The sequence below is a fragment of the Volvox carteri genome (genome assembly GCF_000143455.1).
Source record: "Volvox carteri f. nagariensis unplaced genomic scaffold VOLCAscaffold_13, whole genome shotgun sequence".
NCBI classification, from domain to species: Eukaryota; Viridiplantae; Chlorophyta; class Chlorophyceae; order Chlamydomonadales; family Volvocaceae; genus Volvox; species Volvox carteri.
In genome coordinates this window covers 2,013,418-2,039,302 of record NW_003307556.1, presented here as the reverse complement: position 1 = coordinate 2,039,302, position 25,885 = coordinate 2,013,418, and the positions used below count along the sequence as shown (strand labels likewise).

The window sequence follows — 25,885 nt, the reverse complement described above, 5'->3', positions numbered from 1 at the left end:
CCTTCCCTCCCTCCCGACCTCCAACAGCCTGGGCTTACAAGGCTTGCCCCTACGAAACCCTTAACCAAACAACCAACCAACCTAACCTCAACACTCGCGCTCGCCTGTCGCACATCCCAAACACGCATACACACCCACACTACCCCAAGCCATCCCCTCCGCATCCGCGCTTCCCCACGTAGCGAAGGAAAGCATACATTTAGCGCGACGAGGCTGCAGATTTTGTTTCCGTAAACGGCATCTTGCCCTCCGTCGCCAACCGCGCCACCAGCTGCTGCTCCTTGGGGCACGTGGATGGCGCCGCGGCTGGGCACGGACAGCGGAACAGCTGCAGGTGGCCGGAGCCAATGTTGTTGCAGTTGATGAGGCCGATGCCGACACCCGGGCGGCGAATGGAGGTCCATACCTGCGGACGCACACCAACACCAACACCAGCACCACCAGCAATTCTTTTCTATCATTCCGCTATGAACTATTTCTATTTTTTATATACCGACCTTGAATCATCCTAGCCACTTCCCGCCCGCGACAAAGGGCCATTAAAACACCACATGCCTGCCTCTCCCTCTCTCTCACTCACACAGGTACATACTTACTACATACATACATACATACATACATACATACATACATACATACATACATACATACATACATACATACATACATACATACATACATACATACATACATACATACATACATACATACATACACGTACCCGCATGTCCTGAGTTTCGTCGAAGAGAGCCGCCACACCTTGGAGCCGTAAATGCCGTACTGGCGCCGCTGCCGTCGTCGCTGATTTCCGCCGCGCCGCCCAGACGTTGGTGTTGAATCCGAAGGCCGAGCGAAAGCCCTTGGGGTGGACGCCGTACATCCACTCCCGGCAATGCCGCCACACTGGGAAGCCCTCCTTGAGCTCGGAAGGTAGGGGACAGCCGCCGGGACTTACCTCCATGGCCTGTGCAATGGTCATGACCCGGGGGGGGGGGAAATGCGGACGGGGGAAAACCCCCATGTGGGACGAGGAGACACATGGTAAAAGGGCAATAGGAAGACTGGATATGTAGGGTTTGACTACAAGCAGGTAACAGATCTTGACAGGGCTCGAAACCACGTACTTCAGCCAAGATAATATTGCCATGAGAGGATATTCCTTAAAATTTTCATAACCCAGGCATGAGGACGCCGAAGCGCCTTACGTTACACCTGCAGCAAGCACTACACACGTAGATACGTTGTGTGAGGAAAGCGCGCCAGCGCAGGGCCTTCCCCCACACACACACGCGCCCGCCTCTTCCCACGTCATCCCCCCAACGTACTCGGCGGTACTCCAGAGCTTCCAAGTCGTGCAGCAGCGCCGCCTCCGTGACCTCCTCCAGGGGGGGAAGCGGCTCCTTCGGGTCAATCGGTCGCGGAGGCCACGGCGCGCTGAACTCAAAGGTGGGCATGTGCGCCAGCGCGAAGCCCGACCGTGCCAGCGCTAGCAGCGTTGACGGCAGAGCGGTCTGAGGCCCTAGGTCGCTCATGTTGTTGCGCTCGTAAATGCCTGAACGAGCAAGGAGTAAAAAACGGATAAAATAAAAGAGGCTGTTTAGCTTAAAGGGCTTAGAGAGATTTGTTTTACAAACCTTTTTAGTGGGGTGTTAAATTCAATATTCAATTTTTAGTTTGTAATTTTTATATATTTTTCGGGATTTTGAACGGATTCAAAGGTGAAGATGGTGAAGGCGGTGAAGAAAGGCTTTCCTTTTCTGTTTGGCGGCTGATGGGGGAAGCGGGTCTGTGCACCGGAAGGGAGGGGTAATTCCGGCTTTTTGACACACTTCGCCTACACCGCTTCCCACATCACTTCACCCCCGCACACGCACATACACATACACACACACCCGTGCTTGCCTGGCGAGTACTCCAGCAGTACATGGTCTACGTGGCGACTCAAGAGCCCGGATGCCCCCTTCAGCACGTGGGCCTCCCAGCCCTCCACATCCATCTAGACGACATTGCGGGGTGAAGGGGGGGGAGAAAAGACGAATTACGAGGAGGTGAACGGGGGAGAGGGGGAGAAGGTAAAGGGAACGGGACAGGGCGATATATGTGGTACCAAGGTGGCCCCCAGCTAGGGCGCTCACCTTGCAGTACATACACACATACATTTACATGCATTGACATACGGACATACACATATATACAGTCCAAACACGACGCCGTTCCTTCACTTGCAGCGCGGTGCCGTACAGCCTCCCCTGCGGAATATTGACGGGCGACTGCTGACTGCACCTGGGCCGAGAGAGCCTTTTTCGACTCCTAAGCAGCTGCTGCGGCTACCCTAGCTTTTGAAGACAAACGCCCCCCTCACCCCACCTTGAGTAAGATCACGTCGCTGGGACGGGCGTCTGGAGGCGCCCACATCTCCCAGTGGCCCAGGGAGGTGGCGTTGACGGTCAGGGTTTCCAATGCTGCCAGAGTACGGCATATACGGCATGTACGGCATACGTCAGTTCCAGAAATTGTTGATTGAGGTGGAGATGACAAGGGGGTGTGGACCCCAGAGGGGAGGCGGAGGAGGGGAGACTTACAGGCAGGACTTGAGATTAATTAAGAAAAAACACCGTGCCATACGGCTGGAGGGGCGGGCGGGCAGGCAGGGAACCGGGGACACCATGATCTGCAAAACACAAGCATACACGTACACCATCTAACCACACACAGGACAACCCCCCATATGCATACCGTACAATGCCGTAACATTGTCGTACAATGTAAGGTCGTACCTTCTTTTGGCATGACGTTGACGCCATGTACGGAAGCAAGGCCCCAGTAGGCACCGTCCCGAGGAACCACCAGCGGCAGCTTCTGCTGCCGTACCTGCGAACCCCCCTCCCCAGCCGCCTCCTTCCCCTTCCCCTGCCCGCCGGCCTCCTCCGGGACTTCCTCATCACTCAGCGCCCACTCGCTCACATACACACGTTCCACCACGCCAGCAGCATGCACGGTCCATTCTAAGAAGGCTCGGAACTTCCGTACAGGCTCAAATGCCACAACCCTGTGCCCCAAAACGCAAGGAAGAGAGTTGAGATGTGCGTGTGTATGTCGGTATGTCAGTATGTGTACGATGGACTTGTAAACATCGAAGCGGGATGTGGTGTGGTGTGGGGGGTTGCAGACAGGGCTGCGGGTCATTTGGGGGGTTTATCTCCCCACTGTGGGGTCGTACTTGGTAGCAGCCGTACATTAGTATTCGTACATGCTTTTTTCTGCCGTTCTCCGGACGCATGAAACAGTCCTCCCCTCCCCTCGCCACACACTCAAACCCTGATAACACACACATATCCCCGTCCCCTGTCGCCCCGCTGTGTGTGCCGTACCTGCAGCCGTACAGTGCTGCCTGCACCGTGTAATACCCGAAGTTTGCCCCCACGTCCAGGACCAGCCGCCGCCGCCGTCCCCCCCCCTGGGCACCGTCATCCACCTCGCACTGCCCGTCTAGTACAGTATGCAGTACCTGTACGGAAAACACAAAGCACGCACGTTTCATAATTCAAGCATTCATGTTTCACAATTTTCTCACATACTCGCACAGACGCCTGTCAACTTCACCTGTCAGTTGTCAATAGCTACCGCGTTGTAACATGTATGTATGTATGTATGTATGTGTGTATGTATGTATGTATGTGTTTGTTTGTTTATTTGCCACACATCGATCCAGGTCTGGCACTGGCCAGGGGGGGCACCTAACCGTAAAAAACCCAACGGGAACGACCGCCGAAGCACTCCCCTCCTTGCGGGGGGAGAGGGGCGTGAGGGGCCGCTATCCCCTCCTGCTCGACCGAGGGCGTGCACCCTCCCCCCCCTGGTTCCCCTTTTCGCCAAGAGAAAAGAGAGCGCGGTGGCTACCAAGGCCCCCGAACGACCAACCCCAGCACTGCTATGGTAGTAGTGGTGGTGGTGGCGCTTTGGACGTGTTGTCGGCCCCATGGTGTTTGGATGCTTTGCTTTTTCTTCATCTTTTCCTTCATTTTTTTCAATTTCTTCTTTTCCTTCTTCTTCTTCTTCTTCTTCTTCTTCTCGCAATATGTGATTTTCCCGTCGCCCCGGACTCTACAACCCCCCCTAACTTCCCCAGCCAGCCTCCCACCGACACTGACCCACCCGCGTCACCCCCCCCTCCATAGCTCCGTAGTGCCACAACATGGCGCTGACGTCGGGGTCAGAAGTGTGGTGTACGATGGCGGCCAGAAACGGGAGCGGCGTGGTCGTACGCCGTACATACACACTGGCATTGTGAACACCTCGCAGCCAGGACACAGGCCCCGCATATGAGTCCCTGCACGACAAGCAGAAATCGGGCGTTATGACATACATAACAGACAGACAGACAAACAGATGAACAGACAGGACGGTGAAGGGCCATACGGGAAAAGCCATTCATACTCGATTCAATCTGCATAGGTACGGCAAGAGGCATTACGAATCACTCGTACACGATAGAGCTGTTGGAGCGACGGCAAAGCCACGCCGGGCCGGGGTTGGAGTTTAGGGGCGCCATTGGGTTCCCTGGACCGCCACTCATTATGCATTCTCACCCTCACTCTCGCTCCCACTCACTGTTGCGCTGTCGGGAGTCAAAACGGGGGACGAGGCCCCCACGGCTGCTGGAGGAGGGGACACGGGTACCTACCTACCCACTTACCTACCTACCTACCTACCTACCTACCTACCTACCTACTTACCTACCTGCCTGCAGGCCAACCGACCGTGGCATCTGAGCTCATCAAGAAGCGCAGAAAACGTCCGCAGTTGAACCCGTCTGCTGCTTCTCGCATCATTATTAAGGGGGTACGGACCGATCCGGGATGTTTATCCGACTGCTTAATTGAAACAACGAATTGCGATGTTGGCCCCAAGTTCCCTTTGTGATTTCTCGAAGGGCCCCAAAGACACGCACACACCCACCAGCCGCCCGGTACGGTGCCGACCCATGGGCCGCAATCGCCACAGTCCGTCCCGAGGTCACAGAAGAGCTCCGAAACCTGAGAGTTGCCCTCCACACCCCGCAGCTGGGCGTCAGTGCCCGACGGCAGGGTCGCGTTACTAGGCGGCCTGCCTTCGTCACAGATACCGTCAAGCGCCTGTGGGGTGGGGCGAAGACGACGACGGCCATGGCAATGGCGCGGCGGGAGTGTGTGCGCGTGCACGCGCACGCGCGCGCGCTTTGTATGTGTATGTGTGTAAGAAGGGAGCGTAAATCATGTGATGAAAGATGCAAAATGTCACTGTTGATGTCCGTGTGTCTCTGTGTGTTTGTCTGTATGTCTGTGTGTGTTTTGGAGGGATTGGGGGGCACACGGCGGCGGCAGCGATGGCGGTGGAGACGGCAGCGGCACTAAGAGGTGCCAGAAAGCGGAGCAAAGCCGCTATGGTGGTGGAGGAGGACAGCTCCAAGGGGTGGGTCACGAGTCACCAGCAATAAGCAAACACGCCATGGTGTCAGTAGCAGTAGCAGCAGTTGCAGTAGCCGTAGCAGCAGGATAGGCGTATAAGGTACCCGGCTGCCTTCACCGTCCCTCATTTTCCCGGACACGCCGCCGAGCGATGTGCGTGGGCAGCTACACAGCAGCTGGTCAAGCACCTACCTTGAAGCAGGTGTTCGAGCACTGCGAACGGACCTTGTACAGCTCCGCGCGAGCAGCCGCTGCGGCGGCTGCCGCCGCTACCGCCGCCCGCTGATGCTCCGAATTTATTGGCCCGGCGGCGGCGGCGGGGGCGGCAGCAACTCCGCCGCCGTCACTGCCACCCTGGACGCGTACTAGGGGAAGGAAATGGAGATGGGAAAAATGGAGCGGCCGGCTTGGGGGAGGAGCGGGGAGTGACAAGGCTAGGTGCTGGCGTTGCGGTTCAAAGCAGAGGTTAGAGGTTTGGTGGCGCGGTAAGGGAGCGGTTGCCAACCCGGCGGGCGGGAAATGGTGCGCCGCGGTCGCCTCTTTGGTGGTGCAGGAGGGTCGGGGGTTGGGTGGATGGGCGTGTTGGGCGCTCTGGCCTGGGCCGTACCTAAGGACGACCGCAGCCCCAGCAGCAGCGCTAACGCGACGAATGGCAGCAGCCATGGAATCCATGAAGATGCTAGGACGGCTATGCGGCGGCCGCGCTTTCGCTCGCCAGGCGATGCCTCGTTGCTGGATGCGCCCCAGCGCTGGTGAGGTGCCATTTCGTTGGGAATGTGCTACCGAACTTTGACTGGGGTAACCATCATTGCGTGAGAGGTTTCATGGGAAATATTATACCGAAAGCGTAAGGATTTTGTGAGGTTGAAGTCGCACTTGATAGTTTTTTGGCTGGATGAGGTGGTCGGCAGTTGCGCGGGCGCGGTTAAGTGGACGCGATCCTGACTGTATGTGTTCCTGCTCTTAAGAATTGGTAATCATGTACTGACTTATCGAAATGCTGCTTCTGCACGTTATAGTTTGGAACGGGAATGAGTATTATAAATCAATACGTGGCGGTGCTCGTAAGGCCGATACACATCAGCGACTGCAATTGAAACCAGTCCCATAGGGCATACGGATACACAGATATTCATAGGTTCAGGTGAAGAACACCTTGTCCACATCTGTAACAGTATTTAGACCAAGCTACGTCCTTTGTTGGCACTAGACTGCGGTAACTATCCAGACATGAGCGGGTTACCTAGCTGTGCATGATTAGAGTCACCCAGTTGAATATGTGTTTATGATGGCGTTGGCTCAGCATTCGCCAAACCAACCTTACAGTAGCAATCCCAGGAGCCTGAAAAATCTGCAACCAAAGTTCGTAGATGAATTGCTGGCTCGCACAGATACTCTTATATCGCGGATCAGGCCGACGGGGCTGTCACTTCAACGGCGATGGGTTATCACAGAGCATGTGACTAGTATCGTCAAGCGGTGCTTCGCCCCACATGATGTGAGTACGCTGTCCGTCTAGCATTTCGCGTTCCAGGCGGCCTTGCGGGTTCTCAGGCTTTCGGACCCTGAACCCGCCTTGCCCCATCGCGCAACATCACCATCCCCGTACTCCCCGCGGCCCAGGTTACCGCAATACCTTTCGGCTCTGTGCCGCTGAAGACTTACCTACCAGATGGAGACATCGACCTGTCCATCTACAGCGAGAGCCCTCGCGCGCAGGCGCTTAAAGAAGCGCTGCGGGATACTTGGGCCACGCAGCTGCAGGTGTGCCTTGAGGAGGAGGCCAACAACCCAACCGCCGTGTTCCGAGTCGCCAACGTGCAGGTCATACACGCGGAGGTAAGCTGAGAGGCCTTGGAGACGTTGTACACGCGCGCGCGCGTGTGTGTGTGTTTGTGTGCGTGTGTGTCTGCGTGCTCTTGGGGGACAGCGGCCCAGGCCAGAAGCAAGCGATAACAATGTGGGTCGCGGGGGAGGAAGATTTTAGGGGACTTAACCGCGGTATTGTACCGCACAACGGGCACCTGCAGTGTGCAGCGGGTATGTGGGAAACCCCTCTCTCCCAGGCCCCTGTCACATCACAGCATGTAGGACAGGCGATGGCGACGGCTGCCGTACGCCCGCAGTGGAGAACGGGGTGGGCCGGCTTATCGTCACCTGGTCAACTTCTCCAGGGGGGAACACCAAAGTGAAAAACACCATTCCGCTCCCGCTCACTCTTTTCCCCGCTTTCCCCCGCCCCCAAAAGCGCGCGCCGTCTTCCCCCCTTACCTGACCCACATCAGGTGAAGCTGCTCAAGTGCCTCGTCGACAACATAGTGGTGGACATTTCCTTCTTCCAGGTGGGAATTGGAGGCCGGAGGGGGGAAATCAATAAGTGGAAGGGGGCCGCCGGTCATCGTGTTTGTCAATCAATGCAAAGCGCGAGATGAGGGGATGTGGGTCCTAGTATGGGCGGCTGGTATGGTTGGTTTAGGCGTGGCGTTCTGAAGTAGAGCTATCTATAATGGGTTTTAAGCTTTGGGGAGGTTTGGAAGGCTGGGTCATTGAGGCTATGCTAAGCTCGGCTTTGAGAAGGGGGAATTGGGGTTAGGGTCGGGGATTACGGCCCAAACCCAAGGGCCCCGGGCTGGGGTCAGAGGCTTATGTACCGAACTCCACCTCACGGGGCTTCATGTCCCCGGCATTGATGGCATTGGTCGACATTCTTTCACATGGGAGGGGGGCGAGAGGGTGGAATTGGAAGCTAGAATGATGCAGACTGCAAAAATATTTAGGGTCAGACATTTAGAATCGGAAGGAATAAGGTAGATGCAGAATTCACCGGCAACGCAATTGGCGAGTCAGAAGGGGGAAGGGGAAGAGCATGGCTCGAGAGTGTGAATCCTTTCCTGACGCAGGTGCAGCAGCAGCAGCAGCAGCAGCGGGAGCAACTGCAACAGCAGGAACGAGACGAGAACGCGGAGCATTCTCGCCAGGCTGCCTGGCAAGACCCTGTCCGGGAATAGGGAAAGCCAAGCGTAACCGTAACCGTAACCGTCTCGACTTGCTTCACCATTGATAACTTTCCTCCTTGCATCCTATGGGTCTTTCTCTCCCACCTGCACCGGCGTGCTGGTGCGGGTGTGTTACCTGCACTACTCCCCTTCCCTCATCCCCTACCCGGGTGGATGTGCTGCTGCTGCGCTCCCCCAACCCCCTCTTCCCTGTTTCCAACCCCAGGTTGGCGGGCTCAACACGTACAACTTTTTAGAGGATGTTGACAGGTTCGTGGACCAGTGCATTCCGGTGCGAAAGCACCTCTTCAAGGACAGCATCATACTGGTAAGCTGGGGTGGAGTTGGGGTTTGGGGTGGGGGTTGGAGCGGCAGGAAGGGGGGTTGGGCGGGAGTAAAGGAAGGAGAAGGGGGGGAAAGACGAGCCACGAGGGAGTGAAGCTGATGCCAAGGAAAGACTGATGCGCCAGAAGTAAAGAGAAGGCATAACTAACCAGTCGGCGCTTGTAAAGAAGAAGTCCTCGCGTTGGTGGAAGAGGGAGGAGGGGTTCTTTCAATTCATGACCTGGTGCTGCGGCTGGGCTGCTGTGCAGCACGCGCCGCAGTGGCAGATAGCCCAGGCACCGGACGCTGCTGTGCGGTTAAGATGGGGGACCCGGCGGCAGCTATCTGGAGGAGGCGGGTAAAGGAAAAGAGGTGTTGGGGGAAGCGATATGGCGGGAAGGGACAAGTGCTCATCCGGGCCAGGGTAGGTGGAATGGGGGATGTATGGGACTGGGCAGGTTTACGGCTGCTTGAATGGGGCCATTGGTGGCCTTGTGACATGGTGGTGAGAGGGGTGGAGGGTGTGGAGTGACGGGATGCTTCTTTAGTGGACGTTTGGGCGCGATCCTAGGGTTTTGGCGCGGACCCTAACTTAGGGTTGCAGCTTCAGGGGAACGTGCACGCGTCTCCAGCTAATCCTGAAACTTAAAAATCACCCAGAGCTTGTCAGATTGCCTGCTAGGCTACCTGTAGATATCGTTTCTGTCACGGCTGCTGCTTGGCTGCTATGCCGTTGGCTGCTATGCCGCTGGCAAGGTGATACAAAAGCGCTGTGGACATTCTTAACGTGCTTCCTCGTCACTGTCCTCTTGATATTTGTTATTGCTACTGCTGTTGCTGCTGCTACTGCTGCTACTGTTGTTGTTGCTGCTGTTGTTGCGTAGGTCAAGGGTTGGTGCTATTACGAGAGCCGTGTGCTGGGAGCGCACCACGGCCTCATCTCCACGTATGCCCTGGAGACGCTGGTGCTCTACGTCATCAACCTCTACCATCGGGAGCTCACGAACCCTCTGCAGGTGAGTGAGTGTGTGTGTTGTATGTAAACGCGCGTAAACGGCCAGGACTGGTGCAGATCGGAAAGAACGACGGGCTTTGGGGTATGTGTGTGTGGGGGTGGGAAATGCGTACATGAGGCAAGGAGCAAACAATCCTTACCTAATCTGGTCGCCATTTCCCACACTCGTCTGTATTCATCTGCCCTTGTTTCATCTGCCCTTTATTGCTTGTTGTTGCCACTCACACATTCACTTGGTGATTCCCATTCACATCGAGTGTCGTCATTCTCGTCTTTAATTTTGTTCGTACCCGTTTCGTACCCGTTCGTACTTAGGTGCTGTACAAGTTCCTCGTGGAGTGCAGTTGCTTCGACTGGGAGAACTACTGCCTTAGCTTGGAGGGCCCTATCCCGCTGAGTAGCTTTCCCAAGCCCGTTGGTGAGCACTGCGCGCGCTGTGGCGGCGACAGCGCCAGGCTGCACCCTGTTCCAAAGTTCCCGTTTTCCCCTCCTTTCCCCTTGCTTGACTTGGCTTGGCATGTATTTCCCCTTCCCATATGTTTTTCCCCGCCCAGCCGCTCTCTGGTTGGTACCCGGATTGGACCCAACATGCGTCCGTAATGGTGTTTTGCACATAAGCCACGTCTGAATTTGCATGGATGTGCCGCTGCTGTCAACCCAAGAACGACTATAGCAATAGCTTAGCTCTAAGGGCGCGTAGGAGCGCCCGCGCGACAGGGTTCTAATATGAAGATGGCGTAGGGTTCAACGACCAGAGCCCTAGCCTTTGTTCCCTTAAGTCGTACTCCGCATCCATACGAGTACCCTGTCGTGCTGCCCTCTCTGCTGCTGTTGTTGATATTGTGCTGCTGCTGCTGCTGCTGTTGTTGATAATGTGCTACTGCTGCTGCTGGTGGTGTTTCCCTTGCTACTACTGACGGGGATGATGCTGACGGGGAAGCAGTCGAGACACCTGAGGCCCTCCAGCGCGACGCCCTGTTGACAAAGGACTTCATGGCTCGCGCCTATTTCAAGTACACGGAGCCGCAGCTGAGGGCCCAGGGCGGCGAGCCCAAGCCCTTTGCCATCAAACAGCTGAACGTCATGGACCCCATATTGCCCGGCAACAACCTGGGGAGGTCGGTGTCTAAGGCCTCCTACCTGCGCATCCGGCGGGCTTTCGAGCACGGCGCACGAATGCTGGCGGATATCGCGGAGCAGGGCAAGGTGAGAGGCGATGCCTGAAGAGTTGATTCTTTTTTCAGGAGCAGACAGGCACGGTGTGAGCAGGTGGAGGGGAGGTCTAGTGAATGACATCATGTGTGATGTAAAGGGAAATGGGTAAAGTTTGCGAGTGTGTGTGGGTGGGTGGGGGTAAAATGTGGTGCTTTAGGGCTTGGACCTAAACCAGTCTGGGATACGCAATACGTGCGGAGGCGGAGCAGCGGGAACGAACATACATACATACATACATACATACATACATACATACATACATACATACATACATATATACATACATACATACATACATACATACATACATACATACATACATACATACATACATACATACATACATACATACATACATACATACATACCTCCTGCCATGCTGAAAGGATTTAGCTGGGCGGGCCCACCACCCGGGGTCCCGTATGGCGGGTCTCCGTATCTGCAGGAGCTCGGGCCGTTCATCGGGGCAAAGCGCTTTGACAACTTTTTCGGCAAGGCCTGGAACGCGCAGCGGCCCCGGAACCGTCCAGCAGGGCCCGCCGTAGCCGAGCACGGCAACGGGATGCCGCTGGGTGCGCCGCCGTACCTACACCATCCGATTGCGCTGCGGCCCCTACCGCCGCCCTTTCCGAACGTCCCTGCGCCGCCGCCCCCCAGCACCTCGGCGCCGCCCATCGCGGGCAGCGGCCCCAGCAGCGGCGGTGGCAGCGGTGGCGGCGCTGGCGCCGCCGGCACGGCGGCGTATGCCGTCGCCGCCGCCGGGGCTGCCGCCAGCGGCACGTGCCGCGGAAGCAATTTGCCGCAACTGGCATACGGCAATATGGCCGGGGACTTACACGTGGTACGGCGTCAGGAGCAGGGTCAGGGCCACGTGGCAGGGCCGCGTGCAGCGGCCCCCGCGTCGGGCGCCCAATGGCTGGCCAGCGGAGGCGGACAGGAGGCCGGCGCCGCTGGCACAGACGCTGCTGCGGCAGCACTGGCTACTAGCCCCTCTGCGGCAGCGGCGGCGCCGGCCGCCATAGCCGCGACCGACGCTGACGCGTTGCTCCGAAACCCAAACACCCTGTTAGCCCTGCTCACGAGCAGTCTACAAGGAGCCGCTGCTGGTGGCGGTGCCGCCGCCGCTGTCCCTTCATCGTCAACTGCGGCGCGGGCTTCGGAGGGTGTTATGGCAGCCTTGGCGACGGCCGCTGCTAACCCCAGCTTGGACCCCCAGACCCGTCAGCGGCTCGTCATGCAGCTTTTGCACCCATTCATTTCTCCGCAGATGGTATCGCAGCTACAACATCAACAGCAACGACAACAAATGTCTCAGCAACAGCAGGCCGCGCCCAGCGGCTCCAGCGGCAGTGGAACCAGCAGCGGCGGCGGCGGCGGTGGCTATTTCCCGCTGCCGGGCGCCTCACCCTGGGGTCCGCACGCCCTTGCGGCGCCGCAGGGAGGCCTCCCTGTTGGCGTTGCGTCGACGGCGTCGCAGGCGGCGGCAGCGGCGGACGCCGTCGGCGACGGCAGCAAGATCCCACGAGTGATGTCCGCGCCTGCTATGCCCGCGGGTTTGGCAGGACAAGCGGCTTTGGGAGACACGGCAGCGGCGGAAGTGGTGTCGTCGGCGGCGGCGGCGGCCGCCGCGGCAAGTGATACCCCCATGGTTGCGCAAGTGATGGCGGCAGCTAACACATCTACCAGCCGACCGACGGCGCGACCCACGGGTCGCGCGGCAGCCACGGCGAGCCGCGCGGGCGCCGTAGCCGCTGGGCGTAGTAGCCTCTCGAACGAGGATGAGGAGGATGCGGAGGAGGGTGGGGTTATTGATGATGAAGAGGTAGCGAGTGGTGGTGAGGAGCATGTTCGGCAAGGGCGGGGTGCAGCGGCGGCGGCGACGCCACCGCCGCCGCCATACGACACGGCGCCGCTGGGGACGTTTGGGCAGGGCCCTTCTGACACATTGGAGGATGATGCCGCTGCATCGGAAGGTCTGGTGGCCAGTCCAGATGTGTTGGTCCAGGCGGGTCGTGCCGATAAGGGCAGCGGTGAGGAGGAGGCCGAGGAGGAGGAGGAGGCCGAGGAGGGCGAGGGGGAGGAGGGCGATGCTACGGTATTAATTGGGAAAGGGGCCGAGGCGCAGATCGGAGTGGCGGATGTCCCGCTGGTGACGCGAACCGGATCGACTGTCCGTATCACGCGGCCTTCCGCCGTCGAATCCCCAACTGCGGTAACACCGAACCGATCTCAGCAGGCGGCGGCGGCGGTGGCAGCGGTGCCTGTCATTGCGGCGGCGGCAGTGCCCAGCGCCGTGCCTGTACAGGCATTTGAAAGCAGCGGAGCTGCAGCTGCTGCAAGTGCCAGCAGTAGCGACGGTTTGTCCCCGCGGCAGCTGCCGTACGCCGTGCCGGTGCGGCCGGAAGAGCTCCAACAGAAGCTAATGAGCCGCTCACCGAGCTCTGGACTGACGTCGTCGTCGTCCGCTGCCGCCATCGCTGCTGCCGCTGCCGCTGCCGCAGCTGCCTCGGCGGCGGCGGGTACATCTAATCGGGCTGCCGCTGCCGGCAACGCCGGCGGTACATCGACGGGCATCTCCCAGCTGCATTCGGGTAGCGTGGCACAGCAGGGGAGCGGACCTAGCCGCAGCGGCGCCGGTACTCCTCCTCCTCCACCGCCGCCGCCGCCACCGCCGCTGCTGCAATTGTCCCAGCACGACATGGCGGCGGCTGCGGCGGCCTCTGCAGCGGCACTGCAGGCGATGCTGCACGGCAGCGCCGCAACTAACAGTAGTGGGGGCCCCGGCGGTGGCGGGGGCCACGTCCAACGCCACTCGCCAGTTAGTCGGACGGGCCGCAACGCCCCGGGCGGCGTGACACCCCAGGCCATGTCGTACATGGGCCCTATGCCGGCGGCGGGTCACTGGTCCGCTGCCGCTGGCGCCGGCCCCTCGGCAGTGAGTCCTGAGGTGGCGGCGGCGGCGCACCAACAGCTGAGCAACTTTGCGCAACAGCTGATCAACGCGGGGGGTTACAGCCGGCAGCTGGCGGCAGCGGCAGTGGCGGCGCCGCCGCCGCCACCGCCACCGCCGTTGCTGGGCGGCGCATTGCTGCATCCCCACTCCCACTCGCACCTATTGCATGGTCTTTACGGAGGGCCGGCGGCGGCTTACTTTCCACTCAGTTTGGCGCCACCGCCGCCGCCGTCCTCTGGCTTGCCTCCATCCCAACAGCAGCAGCAACAGCAGCAGCAGCAATCGTCGTTGCTCGCAGCGGCGGCGGCCACTGCCGCTGTTGGAATGCCAGGCTATGCATTGCATCCGCACTCCGCCATGCACCTGACGCACGCGCTGTCGGCCCAGCAGGCCCTGCCGCCACAGCAGCAGCATCTGTCGCCAACAGGCGCGGTGGCGGCGGCAGCAGCGGCACAACGTCGCTTCTCCCACGACGGCTCCTCTGCTGGCAGCTCCAGCGGCGGCGCTACTGGCAGCGGCGGCAGCGGGGCTGGCTTGTACCTTGGCCGTCAGCGGGCGCCGTCGGCTGTGTATCTGGCCGCGGCGGCTGCAGCGAGCGAGCAGCAGCATCTGCAAATGCAGCAGCATATACAGCAGCAGCAACATCAACAACAACAGCCTTCGACAGTGCCGCGCTCAAACAGCCGCGGCGGCACCAGTGGCGGCGGCTCCTTCCGCAGGGCCGCGGGAGCAGGCGAGCTGGCAGGGGGCGCCGTGGTGGGGCCGCCTCCGCCGCCTCCGCCGCCACAGCCTGCAGGCGCCGCCGCAGCGCAAGCGCCGCTCAGGTCCTTGGCGGCGGCGGTGGCGACGTGCGGCGTCTTCAGCGGCGCTGATGGCGCCGGCGGCGCCGCCGCTGCTGCCCGACGAGACCATCCGCCAGATACGTTGGCGACACTTTCTCAGGTCAAGGCCCAGCTCCTGACGTTGCAAAACCAGGGAGCTTTTGGCCCCGCAGGATCGGTGTGGGCACGTGATGTGGACGAGGAAAGCACCGGTTCCGCCGATGCCGGGCCAGCCGGGCTCAGCGCAGGAGGCGCCGAGGCGAGTACGACAACTGCCGCAGACCGCGAACAGTCTGGCGGCCAGGATAGCGAACTAGCCGGACGGCTAGACCGCGCCGTACCTGGCGCGGCGGCGGCGGCGTTGGTGCCGCCGCTGCCAGGGGCTGCCGCCGCTGCATGCTATTCGGGTGGGACAGAACATGGGACAGGCTGCACAACACAGATGAAAGTGGGCAGCAACTGCAGCAGCAACAGCCAGACCGCGCAGGGGGGTGACGCCGGCGCTAGTGCTAGCGGCAACTGTGGGACAGACCTTGTACCGCTGTTTGGTACGGCAGTGGCGGCGCCGGCTGGGATGGCGGAAGCCCCAGGGGCTGGGTCATCCGCACAGAGCAGCGCAAATTTGGCGGCGGTGGCAGGCGCGGCGGTGGCGGCGGTTGCTGATGCGCAGGCGGCGGAGGCTGCCAGCGGCGGTGACGCCTTGATGGCGCCCTTCCCTTCATTTGAAATTCCCCTGCCCATAACATTGGTCCCACCGCCGCCACCGCCTCCCCCGACGCAGCATCAGGGCCATCAGCCGCCCCTACCGGGCCCGGGTCCTGGGCCCCCAACAACGGCCCCGGTGAATCAGCAGCAGCTGCAGCAATGGCTTCATTCCGTGCAGCCGCCTTCGTTCATGTTCCCGCCAATCCCGCGATCCGTATCAGCAACCAGCACCGCCAGTGCTGTCGCCGCCGCTGCAGCGGCGGCCGCAGCCGCCGCCGCGGCGGCCGGTGGTGGCCATCGACAGGTAGCTGCTCCAACGACCCCGCCGCCACCGCCGCCGCCTGTCCCTGGCATCGGCAACACGACCACCGCCGTGGCCGCCGCCGCTGCCAGCACGTCCGGGGGAGCAGCTGCCAGCATGTCCGGGGCGCCATTGCAGCCGAGCTCCGGCAGCGGCAGCTCTAGTCGTACGGGCTCGATTTCGAGCTATCCTCTGGCGATGCGCACGCCTGGCGGTCCTGTGGGTCCGCCGCTGGCGGCGGGAGGTGGATCGCAGCAAGCTGCCAACCCGGCGCCGTTGCCGCCGCCAGCGGCCGCGGCGGGCGCGCCTACCCACATGGCCGCGGCGATGCTGACGCACCCACATCCGGCAGCCGCAATACGGTACAGCCGATTAGGGTATGGTGCGCATGATTACATGTTGGGAGTTTCGCCGCCATCGCCGCATCTGGCATCCAGCTTGCAGCCGCCGCTGCCGCCGCCGGCGACTGCTCACAACATACAGCACTCACCGCCATCGTGGCTGTACTCCAATGCGCAACGGTTGCTGTACTTTTACGACATGAAAGCCGCTGCGGGAGGTGCTGGCGGCCCGGAGGCGCAATGGATGTCTGGCTCGGCATCGTCTGGCCAGAGTCCCTCACAGTCCCTGGGCTCGTCAGCAGGGCTGTACGGCGGCGGCGGCGGCGGCGGAAAGTCCGTGACGGCGGCGGCGCCGCCGCATGCATCGTCTCACCTTTCCTCTGGGCTGGCGTCCGGCGCTGAAACGGGTCATCCGGGTCACTCGGCTGCCGCCCAAACTGGCAACGCCGCTGCAACGGCGACGTCTGGCGCCGCCGCCGCGTCGCTGCATGATCAAGCTGCTGCATGTGTTCCTGGAGCTCCGCCGCCATTTCTACCCACTCCCGTGTTCATTGCCCTTCCCCCGCACGCTGCAGCATCGTCGCACTTGCACACGCACACACGCGACCCACGTGCCTTAAACCTGGAGTACACCCGAGCCATGGTGGCTGCGATGTCCCACCTGCACTGCGGGAATCTTCCAGAAGTTGGGAGCAGCGGAAGCGGTGGGCTGGCCGGGGAGGTTGGCGGTGGCGGCGGCGCTGACTTGTCGTCCGGGCAGGGCGGCAACGGCTTCACCGGGGTCAGCGGAGGCGGTGGCGGATTGCTGTCGGCACAGACCAGTGGCAACCTGCAGGTGGATGACATCTTGTTCGAAGATGAGGCTAGCGGCGCCGGGGCCAGCGGTTCGCACCCGTCGCCGATGTCCCAACCGAAGGGTCTCTCTCCAAGCGGTGCGCCTGCCGGCATAGGCAGCAGGGCTGACGATGCGGCGACGGCGGCGCCAGATATCGACGCGACGGCCTCGACGGGCCTTGTGCCGTTGCTAACGGCAGTGCCGCCGCCGCTGCCACCGCAGCCGCCGCCGGCGCGTGGACTGTCTTCCGTGGAAGCCCCCGGAGCTTTAGACAGTGCGCCCGCCGGCATGGCTAATGTCAGGTCTTCGCACCCAGGTGCTGTGCCGCGTGGGAGCTCCGAAACCGGATGGCAGTTGCCACCTAGGGGGCCAGCTGCAACCTCGTCACCATCGTCATCAAGCGCAGCCGCGGCCAACGCCACCGGCACTAGCGCGCCTGGCGCGGGCATGCAACAGCCTCCACTGCCGCTGCAGCGGCCAAGCCCAGACGGCCCAATGGCTGGCGTTGCTCCGCCAGCGCAGCTGGCGCCGCCGGCGTTTTACAGCACTCCAAGCATGAGCGGCGGTGCTAACATAGGCAGTGCCGCTGCTGGCGCCGCTGCCGCAGCGGCGTCCTGCATGGCTGCAGCACCTACAGGCGTAGGTGGGATATCCCAGTCAAGCAGTAGCTCCCAGTTGGCGGGTAACCGCGGCAGCGGCAGCAGCATCGGCGGCGCGCAGGAGGTGCTTCACCACTTGACACCCCCCGCCTCGGTATCGTCTTCCGGTTCAACACCCCTGTCCCACAGCCCTCAGGCGCCGCTGATGGCGTTGCCCGCCACATCAGGTTCACAGCTAGTGCGTGTGGGCTCCGTTGACGGCGGCAGCGGCGGAGCAGTACAGCCGATAGCGGCGGCAGCGCCGGCAGTCGTGGCCGGAACGTCGGCGTTACAGCCTGCAACGCAGATGCCGATTGCCAACGCTGGGGCCCCGGAGGCAGTGCGGCTGCTGCCGATGCCCATTATGCCGCTGCCGTTGCCGTTGCAGGAGTTGCCGCCGCCTCCGCCTCCGCCTCCACCGCCGTCGCTACAGCAACAACAATCTGGTGACGCAGCGGCGATGATAAGCACTACGTTGTCATCATCATCGCCACAGCAGTCGACATCCTCGGGCCTTCCGCCGCTGCCGCCCTTTGGCAGCGCACTTCTTGGTGCCCCTCGCATGCACGGCCAGAGGTACGACCCTCTGGGCAACGCCGCTGCGGCGGCACGCCGCTCGTCCTCCAACGGCAACGCCGGGTTACCTTCCCCGCCCAGTCCGGGGTTGTCTCCGGGGCCGGTGATCAGCAACTCGCTGCTAACGGCGCCGGCCGTAACCGTACCTGGGGCGCTGCCCATGGCAGTACCGGTGGCCTCTGCTTCGCAGCCTCCTCCGCCGCCACTTCCCGCCAAAGACGCCGGGGAGACAGCGGCGGCAGCGGTTGTTCCTGCGACGGGGTCCCCTGTCGCAGGCTTATCAGCCCTGCCGTCAACAGCGGCACCGCCGCCACGAGGGTTCGCATCTCCAGGCACCTCTACACAGGCCTTGCTGGCTGCGGCCATGAGCGCTGCCTCTGCCCCGCAGCAACGCGACGGCAGCAGGGTTCCACTTGGCTTGCCGCCTGGACTCGCAATACCGCCGAGCAGCAGCGGCCTTCGACCTGTGCCGGCTTCGCACATCAACGCACAGTCACAGCAATCGAGCACTGAAGACGCGCCGGTCATGGCGACAACGGCGGCAGGGGGCGAGTGCCAGGCTGTGGCGATGGCGGTGGTTGCGGCTGATTCCGGCAACGCGTCCACGAGGCCTATTTCAAGGCAGGGCTTGGTGCTTGAGTCTCGGAGCTCACATACGAAGACGAGGCTCGGCGGTACCGTTGAGATGATGACCTCAACCAGCAAGACGGCCGCGGAGACGCGGGCTCTGCTACCGGTGGCGGTCGCGGCGCTGCCGCCATCATCCGTGACCGCGGCATTGACCAGCCATGGCACTCCGGCGGCGGCGGTTAACGCTCCTCCGACAGCTGCCGATTACAATGCGGCGACGGTGCCGCACACGGCGCAGGAGCAACAGCAGCAGCAGCAGCAGCAGCAACAGACGGCCCCAAAGGCTGCCCCTTACCGCCCTCCCCACCATCCTCAGCCGCAGCCGCTACAGCACGCATCTCATCAGCAGCCGCCGGTGGCGCCAGGGCCGTCCGCTGCGGCACACCCGCCGCCGTCTCCGGCGTCACCTATGCCAGGCGGCCGCGGCGGGCACGCAGGTGTTCGGAGCACATCTACTGGGCGACAAGCCGGGGGTTCTCCTGCTTCCGACAGGGCCGGCGCAGCCGAGGCGGTGGGTTCATCGGCCGCCGTTGCGGCCGTGCCGTCGCCGCCGCCGCCACCGCAGTCGGGCGGCTCGCGCAGCGCCACACTGGCCTCCGTCGCACAGGTGGGTACGAGTTTAAGGGCCCGGTAAGGACAAACCCTAGGACGAAGCAGACAGGGCGGGTGCTACTTGCTACTTGCTTCGCTCCAGAAATCAAATGTGTCAAGGGTCAAATCGATGTGTGGAAGGTGACAAACATGCAGGTCGGTCATTTGCCGTACAGGCATAATGTCCACCTTAACGCCACGTGAATATTCGGCGGTACAGCGCACGGTGGTGTGCCTGCCTACTCAGGCTACTCAAACTGCCACTAGCGCCGTGAAGTGTGCTGGTTTGCGGTGTTTGAAAACAGCGCAGCCGTGTTGGGTTGTCGTCGCAGGGTCCGTGCCTTTCCAGTTTTGTCGCTTATGCGGGCTTTTCTATGTATACCTGGGCGCAGCAACCTTTTGCCTTGGCTTCCTTTCCTTTGACACGCGGTGATGTTGGAATTTGTTTTTCAAAGATTTCCAAAATAGTACGCAAGCGTTCGATGGGTTCATTTGTTGGCTATTTGTGCGCCTTGAAAGCTTCCCGATTTGGGCCCGTCGGACCTTTACTTTGGATTACCCAGGGAGATACAAGTTGTAAATTAATGCTGGCTTTCCAATTTATGCTGGCCAATCACATCGTTTCGCGTACTTTTCGCGTATCGGTTTTTTTCCGTTTTTATTACGTTTAAACCGAAAAACCGTTGGTCTGGTGAGCGCAATTTCAGCGTTGCCGCATGATGTCAGTTGCGATGCTGGTAATTGCGTGGCTACATGTATGATAGCTTCTAGCGTTTTCTGAATGTTTTGACTTAGGGTTTGTTTAGGGTTTGCTCAGGGTTGTTTTGACTTGATGTAGGGTTTGTTCAGAGCCTTAATATCGCGATACACAGCTGTAGTCTGCATGCACTTACGCAGGCATCTATGTATACACATATATATACCGGCCCCGCTTCGGATGTTCGGTATATATATGTATGAATGTATGTATGTATATGTATATACAAGGGATGGATAGCGAAGTAATTTTCTCCGGCGGCGCCCACCATCTCAATGTCCGGAACGCCGCTGTTGCCAGAGCGCGATGAAGAGGACACAAAATACAGCGGAAACGAAAACACAAACATTAAAAAGCCCAATCGCGATAAATTACCTGTGCGATGTGGTTATGGTTGATCGCTGCAGTGGTATCGAGCATGTCGATGTGCTGTGAAGATGACCCACAACATGCAACCGTAATGCCCCTTGCAATTTGTTGTTTGGTTGTTTGTATCTGTGGGGGTGCCTGTGTTTGCGCGAAGTTCGCAGTGGGAGTTCGCAGGATGTGCGTAGCGGGTAGTTTTAATCTGACAGATGCGGGGCGATTTCGAATGGCTACTGGTCCGAGGAGCGGAGCGGCTGGTGCAGCGCCACCGCCATAACTAGGTCACCAGCTTCCCGTCAGCCTTACCGCTGCCGCGTTAATGAGACATCAGAAGAGGCGCCCGGTGCACTCTGTTCAAACTCGGCGTGTTTCTCTTTCCCCGTATACACCGGCAACTCCGGCAACACCGGCACGTAACGTGCTTTGCTCGAGGCGCATGTCGCATGTGTTTGCCGCTCTCTACAATCCGTCCCTTTCGTCCTGGACGCCTCCTTCGCGAGCTGCCAAACTGTCGGCAGAATCCGGCCCGGCGTTTCGCTAGCTTAGCCGCAGAGCTGATTTGTGAATGCAGTGCATTCAATGCAGCGTTTCTTTGCATGTGTGTCCATGGCCAGTCCGTCCAATGCCATGCCGACTATGGCACTTGGCACAACCTGTATTCCTAGTTGGATACCGGACCTGACCTTTGGTTCTCAATGCCCCCCCCTCTGTCCCCTGTCCCCTGTCCACCCCCCGGCCCGCATGTCCTTGCCCACTGCCCCTCGCTGTTTTGACTTGGATGCGTCCAGGCGTCGGAGTCCGGAACGACGGCGGCCCAGGCTGTGAAGCGGGCCATATCCTCGGACCGGCTCATGTCCTTCGCGTCCAGGGGCAACATGAGCGGCACGAACGGTGGGTCCCTTGCCAGCACAAACAGCGCATCAGGGTCTTTAGCTGCGCCCTCGCAGCAGCAGCAGCAGCAGCAGTCGGCTTCTTCCAAGGCAGCTGGGGTGGCGGCAGCAGCAGCAGCAGCAGCAGCGGCGGCGGCGGCAGCCGCTGCTGGTGGGAGCGCCAGTGGCAGCATTGGCGTGTCCCCGCTTCCGCCCCCGCCCCCGCCTCTTCGCCGGGTGGCATCCGGTACGATGAGCAGTTATTTGGCTGCGGCCGCGAACAGCATTTTGTCTGGTGGTCTGTCCGGCATTGCTGCCCCTAGCGACACCACGGCGGACGGTGCTCCGGTGTCACCTGCGTCGTCTACGGCATCGGGCCGTGCTCGCCCGTCCCTGGATCTCATAGCAGCGAGCACCACCAATCCAGGGAGGGGACATCATTACAACCAGCAGCAGCAGCAGCAGCAACAGCCTCAGGGGACGTCAGCTTCTCGGCCCGGGTCCAGCAACGGCGAGGGCGGCAGCGAACGGCCCAGCAGGCCCCACTCGGCTCAGTCACACCACCATCATCATCACCACCACCACGGGCGTCATTCCCAGGGGCAAGGCAGTGGTGGTGGAGGCGGCAGCGGGACTGCGCGTGAGGATGGCGCGAGCGCGCCGATGCCACAGGGAGCTGGCAGTGGTGGTGCTGGAGGAAGCGGAGGGGGACATCGCGGCCGCGGCGCGTCGCACGGGCGCCACGGCCACGGGCAGGGCGGCCAGCAGCACCAACAGCAGCATCAACAGCTGCAGCAGGACGGTGATCAGCCGGGAACAGACCAGGAGAGCGAGTGGCAGCGTGTGTCAAGCCGGCGAGGCGGCGGCTCTTCAGGGGCAGGGCACCACGGTCACGGCCAGCAGCACGGTCACCACCATCACCACCATCACCACGGTCACGGACATCACAGCCAGCACTCCCATCAGGGCGAGCGAGGGCAGCAGCAGCATCCCGCTGACCAGGAGGGGCGCTGGCAATCTCGGGCCGAAGGAGGTGCCAGCGCGTCGTCTGGCCGCGGGTCGAAGCAGGGGGCTGCGGCGCGTGGAGGTGGCAGTGGCAGCAGCACTGGCGCGCAGGCGGCCGCGCCCGGTGGCGGCGCTGGTAGTGGGGCGGCTGGGCAGCGTGGGGGACAGTCGGGGCGGCAGGGACGTAATGCAGCTGCGGGGAAGGAGCGTGCGGAAGGCGCGGGGGACAAGCATGGCCACGGCTCAGGGGAAGCAGACCATGGGGAGGGGCCCCCTAGCCGGCATGTAACTGGACGGCGTCGACAGTAGCGTGCTTTTGGAGCGACTTGTAGGATCTTAGAGACTAATCTGGCTGCTAGTAGAGAAGACGCGAGTTTGGATTATACGGCGTTTGGAGTGCGCACGATTCCGCAGGTTATGGTGTTCCGCGGTGGTTTCGCGGGTTTGCACGTTACCTGGCGTCTGGGTGTTGCAAAAGTGTGCTATGTATTTAAGGATTCGCAGGTGCCGTGGAGAAGATATTGAACATTAGCAATGTGCGGAGAAATGGAAATAAGCATGGGAGGAAATTCCAGAAGATAATATGACAGGGGAGGTTTCCGCTGTCCTGCCCGTCGTAGTCAACGTCGGTCGCCTTAGTTGTTGGAAGCTTACACGTAATTATAAACAGATTTTTCCTTTCTACGGAAACAGCTTCCATTGGCAGCCTTTGCCAAGCATTGAAGCGTTTCATAAAGATGGTACGGATCCAATGTTGGTGGCCTCTCGTCCACGCATGCGCACTGAAAACGGCGGTCCGGCGTTATTGATTGAACAGGAACATATACTTTGTAATACCTTTTAACTGTCTTCTACTTTGTTATAATAGGTGCAACTGGGTAACTCATTTACTACTCGTCAGAGCTTGTCCACACTTGCAGGCAGCGTTCATCCTTGCCAAGAACAACAACCTGAGACAACAGCTTTACTATATTGTGCTGTCGGCGAGCGCGCCTACTTGGTGTTTTGGGCGGAAGGCGGCCGGGGCTACTGTTTAGCGCAATTTTCACACGGCAGTTGTTCCTCGTGTATAGCAAGTGTTTTATCATCTTTCCAAAGGCATCCTTCTCTGAGGGGAGGTTGCAGTCAAGAAACTAATGGAGCCAATTCATGAAGAGTTCCACGAATCAGAGCTGTTCCCCGAAGTCGCTCGTGAGGCTAATAGCGAGGACATTGAAGATGAAGAATCACCGACGGCAGAACAGGGAGAGGAGCAACCAGGTGCGCCCTGTACCTAGAGCTGCGAGGGGCATAGACCGGAAGGAATTTCTAGCCCAGCGCTTACACAAGGAATTCTTGAATTCAAGAAGGGATGCGCAAGAAGGGATGAGTTTGAATCTCTAAAGTGCACTTGATCTTTGACAGCAGTCGCGACGCATTTGCGTCGGCCCTTGCCTGAACGACCCAGATTAAGATTTCATATTGGTTACTAGTAATCCTGAGTACGCTTTTGCCCGCAGATGATTATGGCTTGAGTAGTGCCAAGAGCTCCTTGACAATCACAGCTTTAGACACAGGCGCTGAGCTGCCACACCAAGCGGCTGACGGACCAGATGACCAGCAGCCAGGGTTTCGTCCCATTGCTGCGTCGATGCCTGCATCAAGCTCTCACATCCGCATGGTGCGTGGAGAGGCTTCCGAAGGGCTGTTGCTCTGTCGCTACGTTCCCACCCGAAGCGACGAATAGGAGGCGGATCCCTCTGCGTCTTCGTACTCTAACTTGAATTGGGGTGAATTTAGGGTTGCTTAAAGCACATGGCATATGACTGGCGTTACCGGAAGCTTCGTCACAGGTGCAGCTGCCACTTCAACGGAATGACAGCCAGCTCTCTAGCCTTGTCGCTTGAATGTTTCAGGGACTGTTGTTGTTACTATGACCTGTTGGCTCCCACTTTCATGTTTCTAGGGGTCGTCTGTCCCGGTGAGCATTCCCCACATGAACCGGTGGAAGAAACCAGAGGCACAGCCGGATAGTCCCACGGCCCAGTACGCGCCGGCAACGTTTGTGCCGCCGCATCAGTTGTCCCAAGTCAACGAGTTCATGTTTTCTTTCACGGGTAAGTAACACGGGCTTTTGCAGAGCTCCGATGACCAGGTTTAATCTGTACGGCAGGGTATCAAGTTGGGCGGTAGGTTTTGTCTTACATCACAGAGATAAGCAGTACAGACAGCTACTGTAATGTCGTACAATAATTGTCGAGTGGCGGAAATGTGATTGCCATTCTTATGCTCCCTGGTTATTTTACATAATAAAAGCAGAGGTCGTGTTTGTGCTGTAAACTGGAAAACGTACACGGGGTGCACCATGGTAGAGCACCAAGGGGATTTCCAGGCCAAGGCGATTGCTTCCATCGTCATGGGCATATCGGCGAGACACCAGCGCGCGACGATCTCCGAAAGACTTTTCCATTCAGCCACACAAGGGGCGTCACGAAACGGGGAATAAGGAAGGCGATCCATTCTGCACCCGTTCTGGCGCTCCCCACTCCGTCTCCGCAAGGCCATCTGGTGTTATCTGCAGGCCCTCCTTTCCGCTGCTGCGCTCCGTATCTTCCCCGCCCACACGTCCGTTGGCACTGCTCCCCACTGCTACAGAGCACATACCCTTGATACACATCGTGTAGCACTTGCGGCTGCCGTTGTGCTAAAGATTTGCCTCGTGTACCCCCCTTGGCTGCGCACCGACAGGTGAAAGTCCCAGCGTTGCGATCAAGCGCGATCGCTTGCGCGTGCGCAATGCCATCCTGAAGTCAACGGGCTTTCTAGAGCCGGGCGTTGAGCAGGTGAACAACATCGGGCTACAGGAACGTAACCGGCTGGCCGTGGCAGCGGGTGGGCTCAGCCAGGCCCTTCAGCAGCATGGTACTGTCTTGGGGAGCATAGCTGCGGCGGTGAAGACGTCGTCATGAGCTCTGAGCGACGTTTTTTCCTCATAAGCTCTGGCGAGTCTAGGTGGGCGGCTGGTTGTGTACGCGGGCCGGACGGGCGGGAGGGAGGGCAGGTGTTCCCGGTGATGATGGATTGTTACGAATACACCCCATGCCGTGGTGAGGTAAAGCTGTGGGCATGATGCTGTTATTGTGTGTGGGGAGGATTGTTTGCAGTTTACTCGAGGCCGGCTGGCCTCAGGCGTGTGGCCAAGCGGGGCCAGGGGAGATGACAAGTTGGCTGACGACGCCAAGCCCGGGGCCATCACTGACCTTAGGGCTGTGGAGCACTTTATCAACGGCCATTTTCGAGCCTTGGCCTCGGGTGTGAAATCTGTGTGGTCTGTCCGTTGCAAGATTGCGTGCATTCTTTTCATGCGCTCGACGCGGCTAGTTTGTGTCCGTCCAGCGTTGGGAGGTTGAATGGACATGGGGGGGGAAGAGAGAGACGGCGCACGCATCCAACTGTGCTTTCTCTGGAGTGCGGATCGCGGTGCCACCGGTAGCAGACCCGGTAGTTGAATTTAGGAAGAA

The 25,885-nt window shown here is 60.1% G+C and overlaps 3 protein-coding genes across 3 annotated transcripts; 2 read left to right on the top strand and 1 right to left on the bottom strand.

Annotated features, from left to right (window-relative positions):
• Nucleotides 1-199: 199 nt before the first annotated feature.
• Nucleotides 200-6,211, bottom strand: VOLCADRAFT_89700 (uncharacterized protein; the record flags this gene model as incomplete). Its single annotated transcript, XM_002949170.1, has 11 exons — nucleotides 200-406; nucleotides 722-964; nucleotides 1,326-1,552; nucleotides 1,891-1,996; nucleotides 2,368-2,462; nucleotides 2,778-3,049; nucleotides 3,372-3,508; nucleotides 4,156-4,330; nucleotides 4,960-5,135; nucleotides 5,640-5,812; nucleotides 6,055-6,211. 11 exons carry the CDS (start codon nucleotides 6,209-6,211, stop codon nucleotides 200-202), a joined length of 1,968 nt encoding a protein of 655 aa, XP_002949216.1.
• Nucleotides 6,212-6,735: 524 nt separating this feature from the next.
• On the top strand, nucleotides 6,736-22,674 carry VOLCADRAFT_117152 (uncharacterized protein; the record flags this gene model as incomplete). The annotated part of the gene is made up of 10 exons (XM_002949293.1): nucleotides 6,736-6,945; nucleotides 7,071-7,286; nucleotides 7,733-7,789; nucleotides 8,670-8,771; nucleotides 9,652-9,783; nucleotides 10,098-10,200; nucleotides 10,726-10,988; nucleotides 11,443-19,404; nucleotides 21,300-21,862; nucleotides 21,981-22,674. The coding sequence occupies 10 exons, from the start codon at nucleotides 6,736-6,738 to the stop codon at nucleotides 22,672-22,674; spliced, it is 10,302 nt and encodes a 3,433-aa protein (XP_002949339.1).
• An 847-nt stretch (nucleotides 22,675-23,521) lies between these two features.
• VOLCADRAFT_89698 (uncharacterized protein) lies at nucleotides 23,522-25,333 on the top strand (the record flags this gene model as incomplete). The annotated part of the gene is made up of 4 exons (XM_002949292.1): nucleotides 23,522-23,645; nucleotides 23,885-24,045; nucleotides 24,331-24,481; nucleotides 25,113-25,333. 4 exons carry the CDS (start codon nucleotides 23,522-23,524, stop codon nucleotides 25,331-25,333), a joined length of 657 nt encoding a protein of 218 aa, XP_002949338.1.
• Between the last annotated feature and the right edge of the window lie 552 nt (nucleotides 25,334-25,885).